The 10,704-nt window shown below is 41.7% G+C and overlaps 1 protein-coding gene across 1 annotated transcript in view; it reads right to left on the reverse strand.

Annotated features, from left to right (window-relative positions):
* The window catches only part of LOC117516847 (transmembrane protein 164), a 35,974-nt gene extending 26,498 nt beyond the window's left edge, over positions 1–9,476 (reverse strand). Inside the window, exon 1 of the mRNA XM_034177710.1 lies at positions 8,615–9,476. Within this exon, the coding sequence (XP_034033601.1) occupies positions 8,615–9,052 (438 nt within the window). The 5' untranslated portion in view covers positions 9,053–9,476. The remainder of the gene's footprint in view (positions 1–8,614) is intronic.
* Positions 9,477–10,704: the final 1,228 nt, after the last annotated feature.

Here is a 10,704-nt window from a genome sequence, read left to right on the forward strand (position 1 = left end):
CCCACCAAGCCTTTCCAGATTTTAAATGGATTTCACAAAACAAAACTCATCCATAGCATGAATCAATTCTCAAAAATGCTACTGGGAAAGAAAAAGTTCATCTGATGTTGCACGCTTAGTAACAATTTCTATTCACATGGCCAAGCACAAATTTGCAGTAAAAGTTTCAAATGACCCATACAGCAGGATTACTGGAAATATAGGTGCTGTTATTTAACTATTTTACCTCAGAGGTTTTAGCTTATGTGCACTCTGATGATTACGGCGAGTGGAATAACCATTACTATCATGTGGAAGCAGCCCTTAATAATACTGACATTTATCTGCTCTTCAAATAACCTGTAATATTTACTAAAGTTGCACTACGGCTAATACACCGCAACGCTAAAAGTCAATTAACCCGCTGGAGCAGAACAACATAGTTAAGTGTTTACATTCTACTCATTTCTCACACGGCCGAAATTAGACAGTTGTGCTGATGATTCAAGGATTTTATTGACTTAAATTAAAGCGAAGCTTAATTTTGTACCCCGGTAGTCAACATGGGAACTGTACAGCAACAAATTTTTTATCACAATCACATATAAAGTGCATCTCTGTGGGATTTATTGGATGTAAACACACTTTCGTCTTGCTTCTATTGACTTTATGTGTCTCTGTCCACTTTTGCGTTTGCATCAAGTTATTTCCAGTTGAACAAAGCTGCTGGTTGGCAAAAAAAAAAAAGACTGATGCACTAGCCTTGATGAGATGTTTTACATAAATCTTCTCAGTGCACAAACACAATGTCTACATAATTCCATAAAAGTGCACTGAATGAGCACCTTTAGGGATCATCCTCTTCTGCGCTGGTTTTGTTCTACCCAAACCCACAACCTTCCATCAATAAATAATCACAATGATCACCTTTATGCTATGATGAAACCCTAGGAGGGTGCGGTGGAACATGAGGATACTCAGAATGGATTATCGTGCAAAGTAACGATGATGTCACTCTAAACCTGCAGCCATTGTAGCAAGCAGATCTCGACTCTGACTAATGCTTAAGGGAGATTTTTGGGGGCCAAAGCATTTTACCAAATTACCAAATGTTGGTATGAGGAGTGGGCGATACAACCAAAAATGAACACAAAAGTATTTTTCACTTTTTGGATGGTGACAGCATTACTACTTTTACACTGTATGACCCCTTTAATAATTAACATTTTGTTGCTTTTTATATGTCTATACATTATTTATTTATTTTTTGAACAAAGCAAACCTCGACTGTTTTCATTTTCAAATCTGCTCCTTCAAAGTTAAAAACTGGCTGAAAAACTTCTTGAATCAAAGACTTTTTACATTTTATGTTTAGAAACCAGTGTGATAATTAATGCCTCGCCTTTTGGTGGTTTTGTTTGTTTTCACAATCAGGATTTCTCAAGAAAGAAAAAAAAAAAAAAAAAAATCAGCTAATCTCCACAAAACGTGTCTTATCAAGAGGGCTGTTCTGTGTCAGATCATCAGATGGCTTCCACCACCCCGTCTTGGAAAATTCCAAATAGATAAATAGATATATGTCAATGCAGTTGGCAAAAAAAAAACAAACAACAAAAAAAACCAAATCCTAAATATTTCAGCTCAATCAAAAAATAAATTTCTAGTTTTTGGATGTGTCAATCCAAATGATAAATTCCACAACTGTTCAGTCTTGCTCAACAACAAGACAAGACGGAACCACACATTAACCACACCGCACACAGTCTGAGCGTCTTCTTTCAGCTTCTCCCTTTTTGCTTGTGGTCACTACAGCAGCTCAGACATTGTTATTATTATTATTATTATGAACAGCAGCAAAATGCTCCTCCTGTTAACTGAAATAAATAATCCTTCAACTGGAAGAATCCCTCAAAATACCACCCTGGTCAACAGAAAGAACTCTGCACATTTGCTCTTTTAATCACATAAAAGTGTCAAAAAGAATGAGGAATGGCAACTTCATATGATCTTAACCTTGGAGCTACCCTACCAAGGATCATCAGTCACAGAATGTACTTTATCAACGTCACACTCCCCCATGTAACCTAAAATAGTCATTACTTGTGTGTAATCTTGCACAATCAAGATTTGGGCATCAGACACAGTAAGTACACCCCGCTGTACCCTAAAGCTCTTCACAAGGTGCTCTAGGGCTCACGCCAGATAATGCCCAGCTGCTGTTGCACAGCTCGAGATCAGAGTTTAAGACAAGCCCTATTTTACTGCAGTACTCTTTGTGCACTTGTCATCACGTACCATCAAATAAACAATTTAATCCACTGTAATTACAACCAGTAGGAGCATCGGGCAGACAGAATTTGGACAAACTAAGTAATAAATACACACTGCAAAATTTTCCTTCTCCTGAAGTCACACACAGCAGCCATGTAGAACATCGTGCTGCTGTTGGAAGCTGCTCAGGCTTCATGTGGCTTCGTAATCTGTGTAGGTTTGATACTCCCAAGTTCAACAAGATGATCAATAAACATCCGATCGTCATCACATTTCTGTTTCTGGATCCGTGTCCATGCCACGGCTTTCCCGTTGAGACTGTAAACAGAGCTGTCCACTGTCATCACTTCCCTCTGCTTCTTCTCCGAGTCCTCAGGGTCACACTCTTCCAAGCTCACGCAGCATTCTCATAGACACAAGACTACATAATGTGCCATTGCCAGGTGCTGCAAAAGCGTTCCGTGCATGAAAGGGATCAGACATGAATATATTTCATTCGACATGATATATGGGGTTCCACAGGGGTCTGTCTTAGGCCCCCTGCTTTTCTCCCTTTATATAGCACCCGTTGGGCACATATTGCGGCACTTTGGGATTACCTTTCATTGCTATACTGATGACACTCAGTTGCACATGCCGATAACTGCTGGTAATCTCATACACATAAAATCCTTAGAGTATTGCCTTGGCTCAGTGAAAAGCTGGATGTCTAGCAATTGCAGCCGGCCATCACCTTAGTAGCCTATTTTCTCTTCTTTCCTGTCGATTTACTGCTGATGAATACCTTAGGTGTGGTCATTCCAGCTAACCAATTCTGTTCTTTTTCTCTCTGTCCAAGGTGTGGAGGGTGTCGCACGGGATTGGCATCTGTGTACAATGGGATGCTGGGTTGACCTCGAGATGCCATGCCTGAAGCTGATGCAGATGTTTTGATTTCCTGTTTTCTGTTTCTTCAGCTCTGTAAAAATTTGCAAAAACCTTGTAACTGTTAAGCCTGGGTCCCACCGAATAATGAAGGATGAAGAAGGAGCCACGCAGCATGTTTTCTTTGCTACGAGAGGGTTTCTTCAACTATCGTGGGAGTTTCATGGCTCTGAGAGGCTTTATCTTCAGTTAACGAGGCTCCTCTCTGAGTGTGCCACTAATTTCAAGAAGTTCAAAATTTAGCAACAACAGCGTGGCGCAGTTTGTGTACGAGTTACTCGACGGCTTAGAGGCATTTGCGTGGTGCTTACGAGTCTGCTAAAAGTCCATTAGCCATGCGCCTGGCAGCTTCGCAGGACCTGAGAGGCTATTTTTGGAGCGGCTCTCCTCTTGCGCACACAATTCCACCTGCTCTGTGGGCTGGACTCTATATAAAATAATTATTTTGTAGCGGATTAATCATTTTCTGTCAAACCTTGGATGCTGAAAACACCTCTAATCACTTCTGGAATCACAGAGGACCATTTCATCTGGACGCTTTTTCCCCCTCTCTTCCCTGCTCCATGTGGAATATATTTTGAATAGCTTAAGGTAACTATTTTTAATGTTTTTTATAGCTTGATAAAACAGTTCCTAGCTGTAAAAGTATGTCTGTATGTTGATGTCTGTTGTATGTAAAAGTATGCTGATTTAATATCTTGTTAATGGATCACATGAGCTCTGCTGTGTGTGCGCACTGAGGCAGGACCTGAGATGCTATTTTTGGAGCGGCTCTCCTCTTGCGCACACAATTCCACCTGCTCTGTGCACTGGACTCTATATAAAATAATTATTTTGTAGCGGATTAATCATTTTCTGTTAAACCCTGGATGGTGAAAACACCTAATCACTTCTGGAATTAATGGATCACACGAGCTCCGCTGTGTGTGTGCACTGACGCAGTGACTCATCATCACGCTTCAAATGAGCATTTAGGCACAACGCAAGCTCACAAAAGAATGATTTTTCAGTCAATATTGGACGAACACAGTTAAAATTTAGGTGACTGCGTGAAAGTGGATGTGTGTTTAAAGCCATGGAAGATAATAACTCCAGTGGAGCAGCTAAGAGCAGAAGCTGTGCAGCAACACAGAAGGAGAGCGCGCAAAAGACCGATTTTGAAAACATAACACAAAGTTAAAAGTTGTATCATGGTGACTTGTAAGTTGCGGAAGAAATAATATATATATGTCTATATATATATTTTTTTTTTGAAAATGATCCACAGGTGTATATAATAAAGCGGCCACCTCATTCTGTATGCAGAACGGCACCACGCGCAAAAGAGCGCTTTTGCAGAAATAAACGGATGAAGACAAAGTTAAAAGTGGAATCACGTTGTAAAAATAACTGTGTTTAAAGCCAGTGAAAAAATAAAGCCAGCCACGGATGGAAAGAGCACAGAGGCGGCTCTCCATGAAAGGACAACAGCAGCGCGCTTGCAAAAGAGCGATTTTGCAGAAATAAATGGACAAATATAAAGTTTTGTGTGTTTAAAACCGCAGAAGAAAACCCAGAGAGCCGCGGAGCCAGCGAGGAGCACAGAGGTGGCTCTCCAGGAACCCGTGGTTTGGGTCTAGCTGGTCTGGTGCATTACAGGTGGACAGCAGCCTGGCGCACAGCACACAACTGCGGAAGTGTGCTGGAGTGTCTATTTTTGGACTGCATTTAAAAAAGGGACATCTTTAAATGCTGCTGTGAATCTGTGAATTGAAATCCCACACTTTAAAGGGACCAGATGTGGGAGGGCTGGAGGTTTGGACCAAACTCATGCCTAAAAGTGCGCCAACATGGCGTTATCATGGCGCTATCATGACACTACATGGCTTAGTGTGGCTGATGTGAGCCATTCGAGGCTCTAATGACAGGTTGGTCGTGGCTCACTAGAGGCTGCTACGTGGCACATGCGGGGTACAGAGAGGCACATAGAGGCACCTTCATAGCGGATATGTGATAGATGAAAACGTGGGTCATTCTTCGAATAATCGTGACACACCCATGCGTGGCTCCTTCTTCATCCTTCATTATTCGGTGGGACCCAGGCTTTAGAATGGCCTAAGCAGAGGGTCACCCTCTGAATCTTGTCTGCTTGAGGTTTCTCAGTATCATCAGAGGGAGTTTTTCCTTACCACTGTTGCCTGTGTGTTTGCTCTAGGGGTTGGTAAGGTTAGACCTTACTTGTGTGAAGCGCCCTTGAGGCAGCTTTGTTGTGATTTGCCACTATAAAAAATGAAATAAATTGAAATTGAATTGAAATTTGAACTGGGAACCTTCCGCACTGAAACCAAGCGCACAAACCACTTGGCCACCACCACATATTTTCCCAACATGTGATATGGCGAATCAACTAATTAAAAGCCCAAAAATCTGAGTTAAGGCCTTTTTATGCTTCTACATCCCCTGGCAAAAATTATGGAATCACCGGCCTCGGAGGATGTTCATTGAGTTGTTTAATTTTGTAGAAAAAAAGCAGATCACAGACATGACACAAAAAAACTAAAGTCATTTCAAATGGCAACTTTCTGGCTTTAAGAAACACTATAAGAAATCAGGAAAAAAAATTGTGGCAGTCAGTAACGGTTACTTTTTTAGACCAAGCAGAGGGGAAAAATATGGAATCACTCAATTCTGAGGAAAAAAATTATGGAATCATGAAAAACAAAAGAACGCTCCAACACATCACTAGTATTTTGTTGCACCACCTCTGGCTTTTATAACAGCTTGCAGTCTCTGAGGCATGGACTTAATGAGTGACAAACAGTACTCTTCATCAATCTGGCTCCAACTTTCTCTGATTGCTGTTGCCAGATCAGCTTTGCAGGTTGGAGCCTTGTCATGGACCATTTTCTTCAACTTCCACCAAAGATTTTCAATTGGATTAAGATCCGGACTATTTGCAGGCCATGACATTGACCCTATGTGTCTTTTTGCAAGGAATGTTTTCACAGTTTTTGCTCTATGGCAAGATGCATTATCATCTTGAAAAATGATTTCATCATCCCCAAACATCCTTTCAATTGATGGGATAAGAAAAGTGTCAAATATCAATGTAAACTTGTGCATTTATTGATGATGTAATGACAGTCATCTCCCAGTGCCTTTACCTGACATGCAGCCCCATATCATCAATGACTGTGGAAATTTACATGTTCTCTTCTGGCAGTCATCTTTATAAATCTCATTGGAACGGCACCAAACAAGAGTTCCAGCATCATCACCTTGCCCAATGCAGATTCGAGATTCATCACTGAATATGACTTTCATCCAGTCATCCACAGTCCACGATTGCTTTTCCTTAGCCCAGTGTAACCTTGTTTTTTTCTGTTTAGGTGTTAATGATGGCTTTTGTTTAGCTTTTCTGTATGTAAATCCCATTTCCTTTAGGCGGTTTCTTACAGTTCGGTCACAGACGTTGACTCCAGTTTCCTCCCATTCATTCCCCATTTGTTTTGTTGTGCATTTTCGATTTTTGAGACATATTGCTTTAAGTTTTCTGTCTTGACGCTTTGATGTCTTCCTTGGTCTACCAGTATGTTTGCCTTTAACAACCTTCTCATGTTGTTTGTATTTGGTCCAGAGTTTAGACACAGCTGACTGTGAACAACCAACATCTTTTGCAACATTGTGTGATGATTTACCCTCTTTTAAGAGTTTGATAATCCTCTCCTTTGTTTCAGTTGACATCTCTCGTGTTGGAGCCATGATTCATGTCAGTCCACTTGGTGCAACAGCTCTCCAAGGTGTGATCACTCCTTTTTAGATGCAGACTAACGAGCAGATCTGATTTGATGCAGGTGTTAGTTTTGGGGATGAAAATTTACAGGGTGATTCCATAATTTATTCCTCAGAATTGAGTGAGTCCATATTTTTTCCCCTCTGCTTGGTCTAAAAAAGTAACCATTACTGACTGCCACAATTTTTTTTCTTGATTTCTTATAGTGTTTCTTAAAGCCAGAAAGTTGCTATTTGAAATGACTTTAGTTTTGTGTCATGTCTGTGATCTGCTTTTTGTCTACAAAATTAAACAACTGAATGAACATCCTCCGAGGCCGGTGATTCCATAATTTTTGCCAGGGGTTGTACTACTCTCTACTTTAGTGGTTATGCAATCGCTTTGACACAGTTGTGAAGTTGTCAAAGTTCTCTGTTGGGGTTGAGGGCACTGGTGGGTGTTGCAATGCAATTCACCGCCAGAACAGTATGGGGTGTAACGTTTTTGTGAAGACTGGCCGACTACCCAATGACATATACGGTTGTGAAAGCTGTTTATTGTGAAACCGGAAAAGTGAGATTCCAGAAATGATGTAATTAGCAGACCAATCACAGCCCGTGCAATCGTCGTTGTCTCAACAGGTAGTTACAACTTTTGGGACATGCATGGCAGGCTACGGAGAGGGTTTACAGTTGTGCATGAACCGTGATGATGTGTAGTTTTAAGTAGGCAGTGGCTAGCCATACGTAGCTGTATTCATATAGTGAAATTCTATTCGTATGTAGCGTCTCTCTCATTGGTCAATATGTTAAACACAACCATTAGCCCATCTCTAACAAGGCTGCGCTATGTACAAATAGAATTTGATATTAATATGGCTACATAAGAATTACATACCGTAGTCTCGTTTGAGGGTGGGCGCTAACGGGCTCAAATGAAAGTGCATAATTCTACTTCCGGGGCAGCCCTCATCTGTCCCCATCAGAAACATGGCACGTTCTCTGAGTTTTTGGGCAAATTACACAGCAAACAAAGTGAAAATGCAAAGAAAAAGTGACGCTGCGGTTGAAAGCGGACATGTGTTGTGGTCTGTTTAAGACCCGGAGCTCAAACATGTCAAGGTGGTTGTGCAGGCGAGAGAACACATCTACTCTGTTAAGGTGTGTAAGTTAAAACTTACCAACACAACCGTCTTCCCTTCTCCACTGGGAACCGAAATAAATGCACTTTTCACGACTGCTTCAGTGAAAATAGCTGAAAACAAAACAGTACACTATTTTTCTGTCCCCAGAAGTGGTCAAATTCTGTGATATTATGCAGGGATTCAAACAAGACTGTGGTTTCTTATAGCCACTTCCTTTTAAGTAACACAAGATACTGTTCTAATAGCAATTTGTGGATTATATACAGCACCAATGGCTGACAACAGCTGTGTCACTGTCCAAATACTTATGGACCAGAGTGTATGTGACACATCCTGGTCTGGAGCAACGTGTTTCCAACATAAAAACAAATTAAAAACGTATTTTTAGGATGAGCTGAAGTGAAATCATTGATTTTGCTTCCAGGAAGTAAAGTCCTGAGGTCACACTGAGTGGAAAATGTCAACAGATTCACAATGCTGGCACTAGGTGAAGTCACCACCACTCTGCTGACAAAAACTGATTAATGCAGGTGAGTATTCCTCACCTGGATCATGGTGACCACATGACAGGGGTTCAGCAGGTAGATCACAGTCTTGGTGGCGAATTTAAACCCAACTTCCACTCCAAAAGTCATGCACAGCGCCACCAGCAACAGGTTCTTGCCCAGACTGTCCTCCTTTACCCTTGTACACTCTTTCCCGATCGCCTTCGCTTCCCTGGAGGCGTTTATCTTCTTCAGGGACAGGCCGATTTCCAGGACGGAGACCAGGACCATGACCAGGGTCTCGGTGAGCCGCTGCTGGGGCGCCAGGAAGGCGGCGCACTCGGGGCCTCCGTTCCCCTCAAACTTGGGGTCCACGCCGCCGTACACCCAGTCCAACAGGCTGTAGATGTTATACCTGGACATATTCCTCTTCTCGTGTTGTAAAAAATACGAACAAGCTGGAATAAAAGACGTCACACTGACCTCTTGGCGAAACATTAACTGCAAGATTTCCGTTCGACGGCTGAGATACAGACGTGTATCGGCTAGCTAACGCTAACCGACGGAGCGGGGACTTCAGGCGGCTGGACTGGGGTCCGAACGTCTGCAGCTGCAGGTGGACGGTACCGGCAAGTTCCCCATTCAAAGTCCCCTCTCTCTCTTTTTCTCTCTCACTCACTCACAGATAGCAGCTAGGCTAACTATCGATACGAAGCGCGCCAGCATGACTGCTGTTAACCAAACCGAGCTACAAAACTGTATTGTTTTTTTTTTTTTTACGCTGACGTTAAGCGGTGCAGACTAACCGCAATAACAGGGAATAACAATAATGGCTTCAATCTATAACAAAGTGCTGAATTATCATTAGCGACGGCGTTGTTACGGTACATTCAACACCGAACCCTGTATCGAAACACCGGGCTGAAAAAAGTGCCGAGGCTTGGTTCAGGGTTGACACGTGACCGTGACGTGGGAGATCGTTCGATCTGTATTTCTAAAATTAAAGGAGAACGTGCCAAATTTTTGGGGAGATAATTTTACACACGTATCCAACAATGTTTTAAAGAAAATAATTTTACACAAATGCATCCAGCAATTATTTTTGGATAATTTTACACAATATATATATATACAGTGAGGAAAATAAGTATTTGAACACCTTGCGATTTTGCAAGTTCTCCCACTTAGAAATCATGGTGGGGTCTGAAATTTTCATCTTAGGTGCATGTCCACTGTGAGAGACTGTAATCTATAAAAACAATTCTGGAAATCACAATGTATGATTTTTAAAAATGTATTTGTATGTTACTGCTGCAAATAAGTATTTGAACACCTGTGAAAATCAATGTTAATATTTGGTACAGTAGCCTTTGTTTGCAATTACAGAGGTCAAACGTTTCCTGTAGTTTTTCACCAGGTTTTCACACACTGCAGAAGGGATTTTGGTCCACTCCTCCATACAGATCTTCTTCAAATCTTTCAGGTTTGGAGTTTCAGCTCCCTCCAAAGATTTTCTATTGAGTTCAGGTCTGGATACTGGCCAGGCCACTCCAGGACCTTGAAATGATTCTTACGGAGTCCCTCCTTAGTTGCCCTGGCTGTGTGTTTGGGGTCATTGTCATGCTGGATTCCAAAAAGCTCTATTTTGGTGTCATCTAACCACATGACCTTCTCCCATGCCTCCTCTGGATCATCCAGATGGTCACTGGTGGTTTAAGGATATGATTCCTTCTTTATGTTCTCTAATGCCACATACCAACACAGTGCAGAGTAGCTACCTAAACTCTGTAAGTGAGATAGAGTATCTTGTCAATAGTTTTACATCCTCATTGAAGACAACTTTGGATGCTGTAGCTCCTCTGAAAAAGAGAGCTTTAAATCAGAAGTGCCTGACTCCGTGGTATAACTCACAAACTCGTAGCTTAAAGCAGATAACCCGTAAGTTGGAGAGGAAATGGCGTCTCACTAATTTAGAAGATCTTCACTTAGCCTGGAAAAAGAGTCTGTTGCTCTATAAAAAAGCCCTCCGTAAAGCTAGGACATCTTTCTACTCATCACTAGTTGAAGAAAATAAGAACAACCCCAGATTTCTTTTCAGCACTGTAGCCAGGCTGACAAAGAGTCAGAGCTCTATTGAGCTGAGTATTCCA

This window comes from Thalassophryne amazonica, chromosome 9 (genome assembly GCF_902500255.1).
Source record: "Thalassophryne amazonica chromosome 9, fThaAma1.1, whole genome shotgun sequence".
In the NCBI taxonomy this organism is placed as follows: domain Eukaryota; kingdom Metazoa; phylum Chordata; class Actinopteri; order Batrachoidiformes; family Batrachoididae; genus Thalassophryne; species Thalassophryne amazonica.